The sequence below is a fragment of the Camelus ferus genome, chromosome 5, assembly GCF_009834535.1.
Source record: "Camelus ferus isolate YT-003-E chromosome 5, BCGSAC_Cfer_1.0, whole genome shotgun sequence".
Classification (NCBI taxonomy): Eukaryota; Metazoa; Chordata; class Mammalia; order Artiodactyla; family Camelidae; genus Camelus; species Camelus ferus.
Genome location: NC_045700.1, coordinates 43,992,768 through 44,011,479, shown reverse-complemented (window position 1 = coordinate 44,011,479; position 18,712 = coordinate 43,992,768). Strand labels below are relative to the sequence as shown.

Genomic DNA, 18,712 nt, shown 5'->3' with positions numbered 1-18,712 from the left:
ATGATCTCGAAATTAGCCAAGAGACATACTATGTCTATATAAATGATAAATTCTTTAAATGTGACAATGGGAGTTTTACTGTGGCTGAAACTGTCAGGAAAGAAATACCAGAGGCTGGATTTGAGCCAGGACTTTATAGGACTTAGATAAGCCAAAAGGAGGGAAAGGTGATCACAACTGTTCTCATCTAGTCGTAAAACAGATTTCTAAAGCACTACTGGACAACATATCATTGGTTCAGCATTAAATGCAAGTGTTCTTGAGAGCAATAAAATAGTCCATAATTCAATTATAAATGGAAATAGTCTATAATTCAGTTGTTTCACTAATGCAGATTGTCCTTCAACTCAATTGGTCCAAACTCCAGCAGTTTTACCACATATGCAGTGATTTATTATTTTTATTGAAAATACAAAGTAATACTAAAGGAAAACATTTAAATAAATTAAAAATCATTCCACATCCCCCCATACTAACACAATGAATTTCAGTTCTGCATAGTACCTTCCACATGCATAGTTTACAAAGTCACAATCATAGTGTGCACACCATTTTGAATTGTGCTTGTTTTACTGACCGTAACACAGACATGTCCATGTTTCTACACAGTCCTCCAAATAATCATTTTAACAGCAGTATAATACTTCACTGTTTTTATTAGTCCACTTTCTTCTTTGACATGTACATTATTTCCAGTTTTCTGCTATTACAAATAATGCAGACATAACCTCATGCATTTACCTTTTGTTTGTTTTGTTTTTATATTATTCTTTAAGTTACAAATTGAGGAGTAAAATTTATGGGGCAAAGATATGGTCATTTTTACGGCTTTTTCTATGCAGTACCATATTGTATTCCCAAAGGGTTCAATTTTTTAAAAACCTCTTCTGAAATGAATGCATTAAACAGGTTCTTTATAAAATTAAAAAAAAAAACAGAAGCTTTAGTTAAGTTTTAAACTTAAAATATTTAAAGTTAAGATAATTATTGTCTCTTTTAAAAAATGAAGAGTGTGGGTAGAGCATCTAACAGATTACTAAAAATTCAGATGAGTTAACCAATGCTTCCTAACTTTTCTCAAGTTACGGCACACGTGGAAAGTGATACGGCAGGCACGCTGGAGAAAATGGACAAAGATGTTTCTGACCCAGAATCTCCAGCTACCCAGGCCACCTCTGGCTACCCCAAGGGTTGCAGGGTCCTTATCTAGACACATCTCTGACCCAAAGTGCCAGTGTGCACGGGTAGGGGAGCTCTAATTGAGGAGAGGTTAAGTGATTCAATCCAAGTCACAAAATCTAGTTAGTGGCAGAGCTGAGAAATGAATTCAAATTTCTTCTCATCAACATATTTTCTACTATATCACAACTGTTCTACATGCTTTCTGGCTCTAATATTCAATTTCATATGCAGACATGTATCTATACTTATGAATAAAGAGGATTTTCTAACATGCTTAAACTAAAGACATCTAAACTACCAATTTACATCAAAGCTGAAAATTAAAAATAGCTCTTAGGTACAGCAAATGTTCAACAATTTTCTCTGCAATTCTTCAGATGTGCCATTCTTTTAGTTTGTAAACTCTGAATAGTAATAATCTTTTGCACAGTATTTTGTATATCTCTGGCAGTCAGTAAATAAAGAATAATAACAATAAATTATACACAGTACAAAGGAAAAAAAACTAGACTTAAGTCCACATTCTAAATAATTCTAAAGGTGGAAAAAAAATTTAGGTGTTGATTTTGTAGAGGTAGAGAAGATTCCCTCCTTATATTTCAAATTCCTTGCTAAACAGAACCTTAGTGTACACTGTCTGTTACACTATAGGGCCATAAGAGGCATTTCATTCCACAGAATGATTCTGATCTATACCCAGTGTTGATGCTACCAGGAGAAAAAATTGACTACAAAGGCATTTCACCTTTTACCAAATCACCACTGATAAGGAGTGATTATGTGTCAACACCACTGATTCAACTCTAAATATACATAAGATTTTTCTTGACCATTAATCACTGGGTAGGGGTGTAGTTGGGGTTAGGAATAAGAATTTACCTACTATGTGTCAGTCCACATAACAAGGGACTCCATTCTTGCTTACTACACCCTGAAACAGTGATTACTTGGTCATTTCTGTGGATTTAATCAGACATTATACACACAAACGCACCCGTGGGACCGCATGGCACTTGGAAGATTACCCACTATTTCCCATTTGTTAAGATCTGGATCATATTTCTCAATGCTCTGAAGATATGTTCCCTTTGAGTAGGAGTAGCCCCCAGTGACATAAATACATCCATTCATGATGACGGCACCACACTCCATCCTCCTCTCCATCATAGGAGCAATCTCTCTCCATTCGTTTTGTTCAGGGTCATAGCATTCTGTGATGGTAGTTTGTCCACCAACTAGATAGAGCTTATTTTCAAATGGAACTGAACACAATCCATATTCTATTAAAAAGAAAAAAGCACATTTTTATTAGGATAAAAAACAAAAGAGATACCTTAAGGTGACGATGTAACAATGCTTTACAATTTAGCAAACAAAAATAGAGTAGTTGTGACATTTTGATTCCAGCACACACTACCGCAGCACTGAACCTTGGAATCCACTCCCACCAGATTCAGATTACCTGTTCCTGCCACTGTCTTTCAGGTTACCCTTTGCAGGATGCTAGAGAGGAACTCAGACCACTACCCTTCTGGGAATTTCCCAGCACAGACACCCTTCACTCTACACCAAGTGTAACAGGTGGGAGCAGCAGAGTCCCTCCGACATGAAGCCATCCTAAGTAACTGGTGTAGGTTCCTTTGGGTCTCAACCGCTATCCCTGTAACCAGGATCTGCTGCCACAGGTGCTGTGCAGATTACCTTGCTTGCCTCTTTCACACTGCTGGTCAAGTTAAGGACACAAGAAGTAAGAGAAACAAACCGGTTTAGTGGGGAAACCGTAGTCTGTGATCTTAAGAAGCTGTGACAGGTGCCCAAAGGCAGAGGGCAGCCGTGTGAGGTCTGCGTTCTGGGGCTGGAGTCCTCCCCTTGAGGGTGAGCCTTCAGGCTGTTTTATTTTTGTCTATTTTATCTGCCCCTCCATATCCAAACCTGTTGGCTCTTCAAGGCACCAGGATCTTTGGCAACTTCACTTCCTCTCCCTCCTCCTAGGGCTGTGACTAGGGTGAGGCACGAAGAGGCTCTTGCTTTCTGAGTGACTCCTCCAACTTTGTGCTTCAAGCGTCTCACTTGCCTCATCCTAGCCCCTCATTCTAACTCACTCCTAGCCTGTGAGCTCCTTCTCTGGGAATATCAGCCGTAAGATTACATTTCATACATCTAGCCACAGACCTGAACAAAGAATAGGATTTGTCCGTGGCGCAATATTACAGTAAATAAATGAAGATTTAGCTTGCCATTGCTGAGTTGTTCCTTCTGTCTGGAAGTCTCTCCTTTTCCCAGGTCTTGGCACAGCTGTCTCCTTCTTGTTATTCAGGTCTCATCTTACTGTCACCTCCTCAGACAGGCCTTTCCGGATCATCCACCCTGAAGGACCCGGCTAGGCATCTCTACCACATCACCCTATTTTAATTCTCTCCACAGCTCTTCTTGCAATCTGATGTGTTCTGTGTTTACTGTCTCTCTAACCCCTTCTAACAGTGCAGGAATTGGGTCCCCACTGGAGGATGGCAAGTATCTAGCACCTTGTAAGGACTCAATAAATGCTTGCTGCATCAATGAGTGAACTGTACCTTGTCCCCTCTGTGCCCAATTATGCGCTCCTATTACTTTGTGGAAGAAAAGTTTTTAAGTCCTTTAGAATGAAAGAATGTACAATCAGAAATGTGATTTCCCCTTTATTTAAGTATGACAAATTCTTATCAGCAAAGTTCTTGCTATTTAGGTTTCAAAGCCTAAGGAAACGTCTGAGAAGATGGGTATTTCTGCTTTGAGTCTACATACTGTCACTTTCAAGTTTCTGACATCCCAGAAAATAAGAATTCTCCTACCTCTGAAAAACTTCCAGTTATATACATGCAGAATTTTTATAGGATTTAGCTGTTTTGAGTACCTATGATACATTGTTTATACATATATATATATATAAATTATATGAATCATTCCATCAAATGGTTATGAAAATTAATGATTCAAGTATTTTATAAGTTGGTATTTGTGATTCAACAATGAACTTATTAGGCTTTTCTTAAATAACTGAAAGGTTACAAAAGTCCTCAATTTGTGACTCTTACATTAAAAGAGGTATCTCAATCTTTCTATAGCAGTAAAATGTTTAAAATAAAGTGATTCCTGGGCTCTCTCTTCGGTTCCATTGAGCTATGTGTCTATTTTTTTGTGCCAGTACCATGCTGTTTTGATTACTATAGCTTTGTAGTATAGTCCAAAGTCAGGGTTCATGATTCCTCAAGCTCTGTTCTTTCTCAAGATTGTATTGGCTATTTGGGGGCCTTTTGTGTTTCCATACAAAAGTTTAAATTATTTGTTCTAGTTCTGTGAAAAATGCCCTTGGTATTTTGATAGGAATTCCACTGAATCTGCAGATGGCCTTCGTCTTTTTAACAATATTAATTCTTCCAATCCATAAACACAGTATATCTTTCCATCTGTTGGTGTTATCTTCAATTTCTTTCATCAGTGGCTTATAGTTTTCCATGTACAGGTCTTTTACCTCCTTAGGTAGGTTTATTCCTGGGTATTTTACTCTTTTTGATGCAGCAGTAAATGGAACTGTTTCCTTAATTTCTCTTTCTGATATTTTGTGGTTAGTGTATAGAAATGCAACAGATTTCTGTATATTAATGTTGTATCCTTATGGTTAATTTGTCTATGACAAAGGAGGCAAGAATATACAATGGAGAAAAGACAGTGTCTTCAGTAGGTGGTGCTTGGAAAACCAGACAGCTACACGTAAAAGAATGAAATTAGAACATTTTCTCACATAATATACAAAAATAAACTGAAAATGGATTAAAAACCTAAATGTAAGATCAGAAACCATAAAACTCCTAGAAGAAAACAGGCAGAATACCCTTTGACATAAATTGTAGCAATATTTTTTGGATCTGCCTCCTAGAGCAAAGGAAATAAAAGCAAAAATAAATAAATGGGACCTAATTAAACTTAAAAGGTTTTACACAGCAAAGGAAACCATCAACAAAACAGAAAGACAACCTACTGAGTGGGAGAAAGTATGTATTAATAATATGACCGATAAGGGCTTAATATCCAAAATATATAAACAGCTCATACAACTCAGTATCAAAAAAAAAAAATAAACAACCTGATTAAAAATGGGCAGAAGACTTGAATAGACATTTTCCCAAAGAGGACAGATGGCCAACAGGCACATGAAAAGATGCTCAACATGGTTAATCATCAAAGAACTGCACATTAAAAAACCGCAATGAACTATCACCTCACACCTGTCAGAATGGCTATCATCAAAAAGACCATAAACAACAAATGTTGGTGAGGATATGGGGAAAAGGGAACCCTCATACAATGTTAGTAGGAATATAAATTGGTGCAGCCACTGTGGAAAACAGTATGGTGGTTTCTCAAAAAACTAAAAATAGAACTACCATATGACACAGCAATTCCACTCCTGGGTATATATCCAAAAACAAACAAACAAACAAAAACACTATTCAAAAAGATACATGCATGCCAATGTTCATAGCAGCATTATTTACAATTGCCAAGGTATGGAAGAAACCTAAATGTCCATCAACGGATGAATGGATAAAGAAGATGTAATATATATACAATGGAATGCTACCCAGGCATAAAAAAGAATGAAATTTTGCCATCTGCAGCAACATGGATGGACATGGAGGGTAGTACGGTAACTGAAGTAAGTCAGACAGAGAAAGACAAATAATGTATGATGTTACTTATATGTGGAATCTAAAAAATAAACTAGTGAATATAGCAAAAAAGGAAATAGACTCACAGATCTAGAGAAAAAACTAGTGGTTACCAGTGGGGAGAGGGAAGAGGGAAGGGGCAAATAGGGTTAGGGGACTTAGAGGTACAAACTATTATGTATAAAATAAATAGGCTACAAGGATATACTGTACAACACAGGGAATAGAGTCAGTATTTTATAATAACTATAAAGAGAGTAAACTCTAAAAATTGTAAATCACTATGTTGTACACCTATAGCCTATATAATATTGTACATTAACTATATCTCAATTTTAAAAAGTATAAAAATAAAGTGATTCCTGGTTTTCCCCTTGTTATCCAAATACAACACATCACAGTATAGCTGATGGAAACTTCCTCAGCTGTAACTGCCTTTTTTCTTGTTGGTCACCCTATGAAGCTAGTGAGGCTAAGGGACTGTGTCTTGTTTCTTGAGCTCCTAGCACTGCAAATAGCATGTAAGAAGCACTCGGCAAGTATCTGTTAGACAAATGAATGAATGAACAATTTCAAACCAAGCATGAGAATGGCACCATCTGTCCTGGCTCAATAAGTTTACACACAAGTATTCACTATAAATAGATGGCAGCCTCTATTCAGTGTTACATGAGTGGCAGGAACAAAACCACAGAGGGATTCAGAGACAACCACGATATTTTCAGGTATTCAACATCCATTGAAGTGCTTTGAGATTTTTACCTAAGATTTTTTCTCACTGAAAAGACCTGTACAGCTTATCTAATCTAACTTCCTTATTTCGCTGGAAAATAAGACCCAAGAGCTTAAGCCCAAGATTAGGTAAGTAAATAAATGGCAGAACCAGGAGAGAATGCTCTCCTCATGGGACACAGCTCTCCATGGTTTTTCTCCTTTTTCACTTACTACTTCCCAGTTCTTCACTCTCTCTTCTTCCTCAGCTCATCCTTTAACTACTGCTGTTTTCCAAGATTCTGCCTACAGCTGTACTGTTGGTCCCACCCTCCCAAGGCATCTCATATAACCCCCACACAGCCATCATCTCTAAGCAAACAACTCCCTGATCTCCATATTTAGCCACATTCTTCCTCCTGAGCTGCAGAAGCACACTTCACTTTGCTTGCTGGACAGCGCTTCTGGGCTATCTAGTTAGCCCTTCACACTTAACTACAAATCTGAGCTCAGCATATCTCATCTTCTCCTTTCTTATTGGTTGCTTATTCAGTGCTCCCAGTCAACCAGCCAGAGACCCAGGAATGACTGTCAACTCTGTCCTCGCCCTCATCTCCTATGTCCAATCAGACAAGGGAGTGATCACTACCATCCAAGCAATGTTGAACCTGAAACAGTCATCACATCCGCCCATTTTCTATTCCTACCACTTCAGGCTTTCAGCATTTCTCACCTGGTTTATTACAACAGTTTTAGCAGACCTCCCTGCTGTCTGTCTTTCTCCCAGCTCTCTCAAGGGAGCTCTTTTCTTAAAACTAGAACTGATCACACATCATCCTCTTACTCTGAAAACTTTGGGAGTTCATTTTTAAAATTCCCCAGACTGCCATTCAAAGTTATGAAATGCTTTTCAACTGAACTCTCCCATCCAGTCTCTCATTCTACCCTCTTACATCTCATTTACATATTTGTACTCCCAGGAACTGGAATAAACCTAGAATTCTCCCTTCTGCCTTCCTTCATTGGCTAGCTTTCTGCAAGAACACCCTTCCTCACCCTTCCTTAATTCTAGCCATTCTTTAATGCCTAACTTATAACAACCTACTTCTGGAAGCCTTCTAAGACTGCCAGATTTCTCTAATTAGGCTGAAGCTCTCTCTGCCCTCAATATCAACAGCACTTATTTGTAAGATTGTCTTGTATTCCTGTTATATAGGTGTATTTACTACTAAATTCTGAATCCCTGTGGCAGTAAAATTAATCATCAGTGGGTCTTACATAATAACTAGAATGGTATCTTTCCCAAGGTAAGGTCTCAAGAAATGTTATCTTGAATTTAGTGGAATTACAGTCCCCTGCTTTTCAACTATACAAAGCTACCCTGGTCAGGAGGGAGGGTGTAGCTCAGGGGTAGAGCACGTGCTTAGCATGCATGAGGTCCTGGGTACCATCCCCAGTACCTCCACTGAAAAAAAAAAAGCTACCACCCCTAAAAGTATTAAGAAAAAAATAACATTTATATTACCTTTTAAAAATAATAGTAATCCTTTCTTTGCGGTCTAAGGTACTTATCTATAAGGCAGACTCAAGCCTGACGTTTTTACATTCCTCAGGAGGTGCTCTTAAAATGCCTACAAAGCATATCTGCCTATAATTCAGAGGATGTAGATCCAAATGCCTTCAAGGACCAAAGAGATAACAGACTATCTGAATGAAACAGGTTAGGGGTAAGAAAAACAACAGCAAGCCCCCCTCAATCTGTAATGTGATGAGAGATGAGAATGAAAGAGACTGGTGAAACGGAGCATACAAGCCTCATCTAAAGGGAACAGCCCCAACTTGGCCCCAGTGATTGCTTCCAAGAAGGAAGATGGTCCATGGTTGCCAGATCTTGCAATCTTTCTAAAGGCCAAAAATCATGATTTTTTTATTTGAAATCTCCTGAATTTTAAATATTGGTGACAAGCCAGTTAAAAAATATTTTGAACACTATGAGAGCCAAACAGAAGATACCATGCAGGGTGCTCATTTAATACCTTTGTTTCCCACATTATGTCAGGAAAATGTCCAATGTAAATCAAAATGCTACAAATGGAATTCTATGTTACCATGATTTATATTGTAATTTAGTAATTACGTAATTTCTGATTGATTTTTCAATTTGCCATCGCTTTTCATACTTTGGCTTAAGTTGCACTGCATTTTAAACTCTCTTTCAAGTAGTTAACAAGCTGTATCAAATTTAGGTATGCTATGAGACATTTATTTTTAAAGGAACCCCTTTATGAAATATGTTTAAATCTGTAATATAAATAATTGCCCTCTAATTTGTTAATCTGACTTTTCATATGTTAGCTTTTCTTTGTAAAGATAAGGCAGAGTGGTATAGAACTCACAAGGTTAACATGAGGATCAAATGAAGTAACAGTGCAGGAGTTAAGAGCATGGGCTCCCAGCCAGACTGCCTGGATTTGAACCTCACAGCAAGCACTGGCTTGCTGACTTGGCGCAACTGACTTACTCTCTCTGTGTCTCAGTGACCTATAAAATAAGATGGTAGTAGTACCTAGCTCATAGGATTGCTGTGAGGTTTAAATAGATTAAGACATGTGAAAGTATCGGAATAGTTAGTGCCTGGCACATACTTACTGAATAAATGTTAGCTACTACAAGCATTCCTGTGGATTCAGTTCTAGACCACCACAATAAAGTAAATATCACAATAAAGTGTCACACAAATTTCTCGGTTTTCCAGTGCATATAAAATTTATGTTTACACTATACTGTATTAAGTGTGCAATAGCATTATGTCTAAAAAACCCAATGTACCTACCTTAATTTAAAAATATTTTATTGCTAAAAAATAACAATTCAATTATAATAGAATATCAAAGATCATTGATCATAGATCACCATAACAAATATATAATGATGAAAACATGTGAAATACTGCGAGAATTACCAAAATATGACAGAGACACAAAATGAGCAAATGCTGTTGGAAAAATAGCACCAACAGACTTAACACAGGGTTGCCACAAACCTTTAATTTGTAAAAGATGCAATATTTGCAAAGCACAATAAAATGGGGTATGCTTATACTCGGTGTGACTGTTACTATTATTTTCCATTGTAACTTAATTGGTCATAACAAAAAGTTGTGGGGAGTCTGGGATAATACCTCTAAACTACTAGGAGACAGAAGGCTACCTGATACCTTCAGAGCCAGGACAGCATGTGGCTGAAGTCTCTTCTTATGCAAATTCCACGGTATATGGAGACACAGCCCCAGGTTCAGGTGCGCTCCCCCTGAACTGTGAGATGACATATATGATGCATGATGGAACTAGCTGCACTGGTCAAAAGTAGGAGAGCCTACACCCTTAAAGAGAGGCAAACTGCTTACTGGTTATAGCACAGGTTAACGCAACCAAACTGCCTACCTTTGAATCCTGATCCACCACTCCCAAACTGTGAGACTCTGGCAAAGTTACTTACCCTTTCTAAGCCTCCATTTTCAAATATGTAAAACACGGATAAACGATACTTACGCGCAGGGTTGTAGTTAGATTTAAGGTAATATTACATGCAAAGTGCTTAATCAGTTCCAGACCCGTGGAGAGTGCTCAGGAAGGTTAGTTATTACTATTACTCTCAGATGGTTCAAGCTTGTGAATTTCAATTATGCTCTCCAGAAACTCACATAGAAGCCTGATGCTATATGGGAAATGATTCAAAGTAGTATGGCGGGCGATACACTGACCTGGATCTTTCCTAATGAACAAATCTTAACCATACGGCATACCTGTAACAGACTTATGCTTCCCCCTGAGCTCTCCACAAAGAGACAAGTCAAAGAACAAAGGACACCACAGAAGGCAGGTCATTCCTTGTGGGCAGACAACATGATCCCTTGATGACTGAAATTAAGGCCAACATCCAGCCCTGCACATCACAGGAGTAAGTGCTTAATAGTTATTGAAACCCAGAAAGAACATGTTCCTGAAAGAAATCATCTCCTGCTGAACTGAATCAACATGTATACTTCCCAACTATTTGATAGACTGTTTTTTTAACTGTTGATAAAAATTGTTTTATATAATGCATGTAGTAAATGAAAGAAAGCACAAAACAAAGAAATAAGAAACACGCACAAAAAGAATCTAAGTAAAAAAGATTTAAGAAGAAACTAACACTTTTAACCACACAGGCTCAAAATACATGTCATGTAAAGACATCAAGGAAAGCATCTGTAGACATTACTTAATTGGAATAAGCTAATTGTGACTACTGTTAGGTGGACATTTTAATATTTTGAGCCTACATGTGTAGTCTACTATAAATTGAGCACTTTCTACTTCCAGCCCATTTTTAGCCATCTCTTATGCAGATATGCCGCATCACAACATGTACTATTTGAGACAGTATCTTGTTACCTGGATGTGGACTGGAGGTGATGAGGCTCCATTCGTTGATATCTGAATTGTAGCTCTGGACCTTGTCATAGGTGCAGCTTCCTCTGTATCCGCAGTGGCCACCAATGACGTAGATAACTTCATGTAAGACACAGGCAGTAGCATTTCCCACGCCTGTGTGTTAATTAAAATCACATCTTCAGATTGGTCTTTCATTCTGTTGTGTAATGAGTATCGGGCTAAATTTATTATTGCTTCTGTTATTATTGATAACAGCTGCAAGGCATTGTGCCAGGTGCTATGAAGGATAGAAGAATAGAATAAAAAGGCTCCCTGCACTTTTTTTAAAAGAGGGTGAGACATTTACACAAATAATGAGAACACAGGGTACAGACCTCCTGTGAACACAGAGCCAGGAGACATTGCTTTGACTAGGGGAATCACGGCAGAAGGTGGGAGAATTTGACCTGGGCAAAGGCAGCCCTTTGGCAGGTAGAGGAGAGGGGAGCCTCCTATGCAGAGGGAAAGGCAAGCACTAAGGCTTACTGGGCACTGCCAAGTAGCCCAGTTTGACGCCGGTGCACAGGCAGGGCAGGTGGCACACCTGAGGCTGTTGTGTGGGAACGAAAGCTGACGTGGCAAATTGAAGCCACGTGGCAAAGGATCCTGATGCCCAACTAAGAAATGTGGACTTAATTCAGCAGGACGTTTAAGGATTTTCGTGAGAGGAAGGGAGGGACTACAGAAGTAGAAGGCCAAGAGTAGGAAAGAGCTAGGTCCTGTCCCAGGTGGAAGTACCGAGGGCCTGATTTACAAGGGCCCTCGGGTCCAGAGGGAAGGGCACGGGGGGCACGGAGGCAAGAGACACAGGAGAAACAGGCCTTGATGACCGACTGCATCAAAGACAAAGAAGACTTATTCTGGGGTCCTGAGCTTGGAAAACTGTAAAACACTGATACCATAGAAAAATAGGAAGGAAATGGGTTTAGCAGGGAAAGAAGCAGCGAGGAAGAAAGATGAGGAGGCTCATTTTAGTTGAAAATGCCAGTTCAATCTTTCAACTATCTTTTTACTTAGCACCATTACCTGCCAGGTGCAGTTTAATTTCCCAGGGCATCTCTACTCCAAAACAAAAAGTAGGCTCATTAGCAGGGCAGTTATGATGGGTGGAGGGGGAGTTAGGAGTTCCCAGCCAAGTATTTATTTCTTCTCTGTACATCCCTAAACTAAAAAAGGAAATGAATTTGAAGTTTGACTCTACCCAATTTAGGTGCTCATTACCAGGGAAAGTTGCTAGTTCACTTCATAACTACAAAATAAAACAAATTGGAGAACACAGTGTTATTGTTTCTACAGAAAAATGGGAAACAAAGTTCAGCATGAGACCACCCATCAGAACCAGCACTAGCCCAAAATGCACATAACTGACAAAAGTGTTACCCTTTCCTGGGATGATCAGATACAATCAGGAATCAAAACATCAAGTTAAAAGAATAAAACTCTGGAGTTTCAGACACAGCTGGGAGATGGGGAAGGACTTCAGCATACGAGGGCCTTCCCTTCCATTCAAGGCTAAGACAAGAACACATGTGGATTTCAGTCCTCAAAGAAACATACTCTAAACTATAAAACCACTGAAACTGTGATCTTATCATTAAGAAACAGAGGCAGAAATACATCCAGGTTTACAATAGCTACTGAAATATTTGAACTTTCCTTGTTTCCTTTGTAGGAAAGGAGTCAGGACATTCAGAGCCACCCTGGGGAAGGGACCGGGAATTAATTAGTAGGGGACTGAGCTAAGGGAGAGTCAAAAACCACAGGAGAAATAGCACCGGGCGCTAAGCCACTTTCTCCCACCCTACCGACTACTGCTGAAGCTTCGGGCATGCAGGAGAGAGGTCATAATAGAATATGAAAGACACTTGTGCCCTACCAAAGCTGACATGTTCTTCTTTAAGGACGTTCATGACCATAATGCCTAACACTTACTGAGTGCTTACTCTGTGCCAGGCACTGTTCTAAGCGCTTCACATGCATAAATTCATTTAATATTGCTCCCAGGACTCTAAGCTATGTAATATTGTCATCCCCATTGCACAGCCGGCAAAACTAGGGCACAGGAAGATCAAACCACATGCCTAAGCTCACCAGCAAGTAAGTGGAGAATGGGGATTTGGACCCAGAAGTTTGGCTTCAGAAGCAGCAGTGTGCCTGATCACAAGACCATGCTGCCTCTCAGGCTTCCTGTTCTCCTCCAAGGATCACACCGGGTCAGATTCCCAGACCAGGTCAGATTCCCACACCCTCACTAGCATTTAAAAAGAAACAGAAAGGCCTGGGAAGAAACATTTGGGATAAAATGACACAAATTTGGTAACAACCTACCAGTTGTTTGTGTGCAACTCCCCAGCACCAATGAATAAATGTAAAATAAATGAGATTCCAGTTTAACTTTTTTTCCAGTTGGAGGGAAGGAGAGCAAGGCTAACCTGGTACCAAATCCCACAGAAAATAGTGTTTATCAGATAGATACTGAGATCCAACCATGTGTGTGCCTGTGTGGGCTACATGGGGAGAGGGGTTCTCCCCCTCTCCTTTACCCGAGACAAGACTCGAATCACAAAGAGCGGAGGCTGTGTATCTCTAGTTTTTGAGAAAATGTAATTTGTTACACCCTACAGAGACCAAACCTTTCAAGGTTTTACTGAAAGACCTTTTAAAAGAGATGATCAGATGGTGAGAGGATAAAAAAGCTGAATGTATAAAAGCAGAATCAAAAAGGTTCAATTTCAAGAGTAAGCCAAAAAAGAAAAATTACATGAATAAAGCTACCCAGCTTTCTCTCTTCATTTAGCCTTTGATTTAAATATAAATTCTTAGGACTCAAAGCAAGATGTAGATTCAAAACAGGTTGTAGAGTAAGTAGAATGAATTATACTGTTTTCTTAGAGCAATAATATTTCTCTGCTAGCCTGAGCAGCTTACACTAATCACATAACTCAATCAAGTTGGAGACTGCTATACCGTATTTTTACTTAGAACATTCTGTACATTATTTGTGTAGTCCACTGTAGTTCCTAGGTAGCATTCCAAAGTGATAATTCCTTTTTTAAAGTTATTTGCAAGAGAAGTGAGATCCTTGGCCTAACCTCAAACATCTGAAAAATATAGAATAGACATAATCTGCACTTACCTTTAATCATATTTGCAATAGGAATCCACTTCTCCTTTAATGGATCATAGAACTCGGCCTCTTCTGCTGGAGCCCCTTTCCTGTAACCACCTAAAGCATAGACACAGCCACCCAAGGTGACTGCGCAGTGGTAGTACCTGGCATTGAGCATTGGCAAACCTTCTGTCCATTCATCACTTTCACTGTTATATATCCACACTGTGTCAAGAGCCTCTATGTTATCTGTCCTGTAACCCCCAGTTACATAAATGTTGGGTCCCAAACATGTAACACCATAGCTCTCCCTAGTATAATCCGGTATTTCTGCTCCTTGGATCCAAACATTTGTCAAAGGATCCCATATGTGAACCTCTGATAAAGGATGCCAGTAATAGCCTCCAATGATATACATCGTAGCTGTGGACCTCTGGGAAATCTCTTTATGCATGGGATTCAAAGCATTGTATATTAGAGATCGTATCTTATTTTCTGTTAATAGGCAGCTTCTTTGAAGACCTAAGGCTGTTTTTAAATACATTGGATCTATATCTATGTTGACATAGCTTAGTAGATTATATAGGCATTCAATTCGATTTTCTACATCGTGAGCAGTCCACTTAATAACTGGCTCTATAATAGCTTCCTCTTTCCAAACACTGAGATTCTTTCTGGACAAGATAAAGAGAAATTTTTCAAGACTGATTTCCAGAAATTCTTCTTGTTGCCACACTTCCTTAAACCTTGAGCACAGAATTCTTCGAGATTCCTTCTCTAGTTCTGGACACACATGAAATTCTGCAAAAGAGTGCATTCCAATACAATTATCAATATCCAGGTGCCTTACCAAAAACTGCTCACAAGCTTTCTTTACTGAAAGGAACTGTAGCAGATCTGCTGCTTCAAGCAGGCTTTGAACATTTCTTTTAGTTATTTCAATTTGGGAAGTGTATGCATAATTTACAAGGCCTTCCAAAATATCATGGTGGATGCCAGAGATTTTTATTTTATTTTTAAATTTTTCTTTCATGTCAGCTGTGAACATTGCCTTAAAATAATTGCTGCAAGCAGCTAAAACAACTCGGTGACAATGGAAGATTATGCCTGAAGGACACTGAAGGGTAATATCAGTAAATAATCCATCCAAGTAAAATGTTCTGAATGCATCCAGAAAATCCACTGGATGAGCTGAATCCTTGAAAAGGTAAATATAATCTTCTTGTCCTTTCAGAGCCATGGCTGCAATAAACATGAAACAAACGTATTTTCAATTTTGCATATTACATCAGATAATCAATGCTAAATACTCCTGTCATAATAACAGATTAGCACCGAATGGACTCCAAAACTAGACTAAGTTCAGCACACTAAGCCACAAATGCAAAATGTGGATAGGCTACTTCGTGATTTACATGATGGTCAATTTACATTCAGGGTAGCTCAGAAACTGAAATGAGGCCCCCATATGGTTCCTTTCGAGAAGAAATAGTGATTTGCTACCCCATTCACACAATCTCCGCAATCCGCCCAGAGCTGGCGGTCCTGGAGAGATCCCACACTTGGCAAACCAAGTGTCCGAAGGGTCATCTCAATCAAGGCAGGACCTTGGCCGTCTCGGCTCGGCCCTAATTGAACTTTTTTCCCTAGCTCCGTCTCCTTTCCAAGTCGCATCGAGGTGCCAGGAAAAGGATGATCGAAATAGAGTAGAACAGAAGAAATCTCGTAAAAGGGAAACCCTGTGCCTTTCTTATTAAGGAAGGACAGAAAGGAAAGCGGCCTGACGTTGGCCCCTCCATCCCCGTGCCCCTTCCTCCCGCTGCTGCAGGGGTTTCCGCGCGCCCGGAGCCCGGGCTCCGGGCCCGCGTTCCCGCCCCGAGACCGCCCCGCCTGGGGGCCTGGCGCGGGGACTCGCCTCCAGGGTGCCGCGCACCGCCCGCCGGGCCGGGTGCCCGCGTCCCACTGCCCCAGGACGCCGCACAGGTGTGGAGAGGGCGCCACGGACAGCCCCGCGCTCCGCCCGGCCCGCAGCCCGCGAGGCCATTGTCTCCGAGCCTCTGCCGCGGGCGGGCTCGGGAGGCAGCGCGGCCTCGTGCTCCCCAGTCCGGCCCCGCTCGCTCCCCGCCAGCTAGCCTCGGGCGGCGGGCCCGCCCCGCACCTACCTCCGGCGGCAGCTCCGGGACGCGGCGCGGTCCCGCGGGCTAGCGGCGAGCGGGGGCGGGGGAGCCTCCCGACCCTCTGACCATCTTTGGAAGAGGCGCGGCGGAGGCTGCCTGCTAGTGCAGCTCCAGCCCACAAGCAGCTCCTATTTTGGTGCCCCGGCTGCTCCCCGCCTCCAACCGAACAGCCCCCCGCGCGGCTGGGGCACGGGGCCACTCGCGGGAACTCCGGGGTGGCAGGGCCGCGCTGCGGACAGGGGCGGGGTGGGCGGCGGGCACGCGGCTGCGGCCCCTCCCCGGCGGTTCCTCCCGCAGCAGGTGGGACGACTTCCCCAAGGGTTCCGCCCGCGCCTAGCTTTCCCCCTGCTCCTTGGACCTGTCCCCCCGACCCTACCCTACACACACATACACCTGACCATTTTCTCTCTAGACAAACTGAGTCCTGAATTGAGACCTTATATAGGGGCTGGGAGGGGGTTGCCCTTTTCCCCTCCATGAATCGCTCTCCCCAGCCTAGGCCCTTATGGTGAGGAGGAATGAGGGAGGGGGTGGGGTAGAGAATGCAGCAAACCTAAAGGTCTAAGGTTGAGGTTGTTTTCAAAATGCCAGAAGTAGCTGCCGCTTTCCCACGAACTCCATCCCTTGTCCCCTACAGGGCACTCAGAAGGGAGCCCCTGGGGCTAATTTGTACACTGTGGGTTAACTTGGAGGTTTGAGAAAAACTGGGAGCAGCCAAGGCCAAGGACTCAGGTTACAGTATTTAGAACAGAGTAGCTGGAAGGAGCAGCCTTAAGTCTTTCTTCCTGGAGTCTGCCAGTCCAGTCACATAAAGACGTCCATATGCGTGAGACACCAGAAAGTTCAATTTTCTTGTCCCAACAAAATCCAGTACCAAATATTTTCATTTATCATTCATTCATTCATCTGCAAGATTTTATTGAGTGACTGCTAGGAATAGGCACTGGTAACAGTGTAGTGAAAGATGGTCCATAGCTCTCATGGAGTTTAGAGTCTAGCCTCCTTGAGGGAGGAAGCACACCAGGATGAAAGGACCACCAGAGGACCAGTGTGTTTGTCAGCATACGGTCCAAGAGACAAGAATATACAAACGGACAACAGCCAGACTGTATATAACAACAGAACTCTGAACCACACAAGAAGCCCAGAAAGCCAAACCACAACTTCTGCAGCAATTGGACCAGAACAGTCAGAGACTGCCAACTTCCTTACTTTTACCCCTGCTTCCAACTTGGGACCAATCAGAGAATGCCAAATATGTTTCCCAAAGCAATCACATAAAACATCCCCTGATTCTAGTAGCTGGACTCCAGCTTTCCCAAGCCAACAACCCCTTCCCACTTTTCCCACTTTTATAAAGCTTTCCCACTTCCCTACCTGCCTTTGAGTCTATGCCAAAGGCAAGTGATAGTGGCTCACTCTCTTGCTGTAGCAAGATCTGAATAAATATCATCTGTTTGTTCTCATTTGGGTAGCTTTAATTTCACGTCAGACCATTTCAATTGAATTATGTAGGATGCTGGTTATATAGCACCCCACAAACACCACCACAGTCCAGACTTCTATGAGGTGGAGACCTAGGAATCTGCATTCTAATCAAGGGCATCAGGTGATTCTTTTGCACAATTAGAAGAATGTATGTTGGACCCCAAATGGAAGGAAGATGGGGGGAGGATATAGCTCAGTGTAGAGTGCACACTTAGCATGCATGAGGTCCCAGGTTCCATCCCCAGTACCTCCATTAAAAAAAAGAAAGAAAAATGAAAGGTTTAGTATCTCAACATCTGGTAAACAGTTCAGTAGAGAATAAAAGTATATGAGATTTTGTTGCAGGCTTAAGATTCTTCTCTGCCATTTATCTATCAGTGGCATAAGTAAACTTCTCTGATCCTTAGTTTTCTGACCTGTAAAACACAGAAAATATTCGTACTTTCTCAACCTAACATAAGGTTATTGTAAAGATAAAACAAAATTATGAAAGTGAAAGCGCTTAGGTATATAAATGTTAACGATTATAACGAAAGGGTATTTACACTTAATTCTCCATTGCAACCTCAATTTGGAAAGTAGTATCTCATTGACATTTCATCAAAAATTATCAACTCTGTAGTTAACTGTAATTACAGTTTGTCCTTCGTAACAGAGAGTGATGTTATTGTTGGTGTTGTCATTCGAGGACATGATTGTGACTGACTGAAGATGGGGCATTCTTTCCATGGTTATCACTGAAGTGTGGAGGTGGCTGTTTGTGGCTATGATGCCAAGTTTGATTTATGGTAAATATAGGCTCTGCCTAACTCAGAGGAGGGGCTTCTAGAATCACAATGGTATGTAATAAACGATTCTTGA

General features: G+C 41.1%; 1 protein-coding gene across 2 annotated transcripts; it reads right to left on the bottom strand.

The window, feature by feature from the left end:
• Nucleotides 1-370: 370 nt before the first annotated feature.
• On the bottom strand, nucleotides 371-16,742 carry KLHL23 (kelch like family member 23). Of its 2 annotated transcripts, none has more exons than XM_032479653.1 (4): nucleotides 16,349-16,742; nucleotides 14,214-15,428; nucleotides 11,039-11,191; nucleotides 371-2,462 (listed from the first exon to the last, which is right to left on the bottom strand). In XM_032479653.1, the coding sequence occupies exons 2-4, from the start codon at nucleotides 15,424-15,426 to the stop codon at nucleotides 2,152-2,154; spliced, it is 1,677 nt and encodes a 558-aa protein (XP_032335544.1). In that variant the 5' UTR covers nucleotides 15,427-15,428; nucleotides 16,349-16,742; the 3' UTR covers nucleotides 371-2,151. The 2 variants fall into 2 exon arrangements, with proteins under 2 accessions (XP_032335544.1, XP_032335545.1); XM_032479654.1 differs by lacking the exon at nucleotides 16,349-16,742 and adding an exon at nucleotides 16,102-16,342.
• Between the last annotated feature and the right edge of the window lie 1,970 nt (nucleotides 16,743-18,712).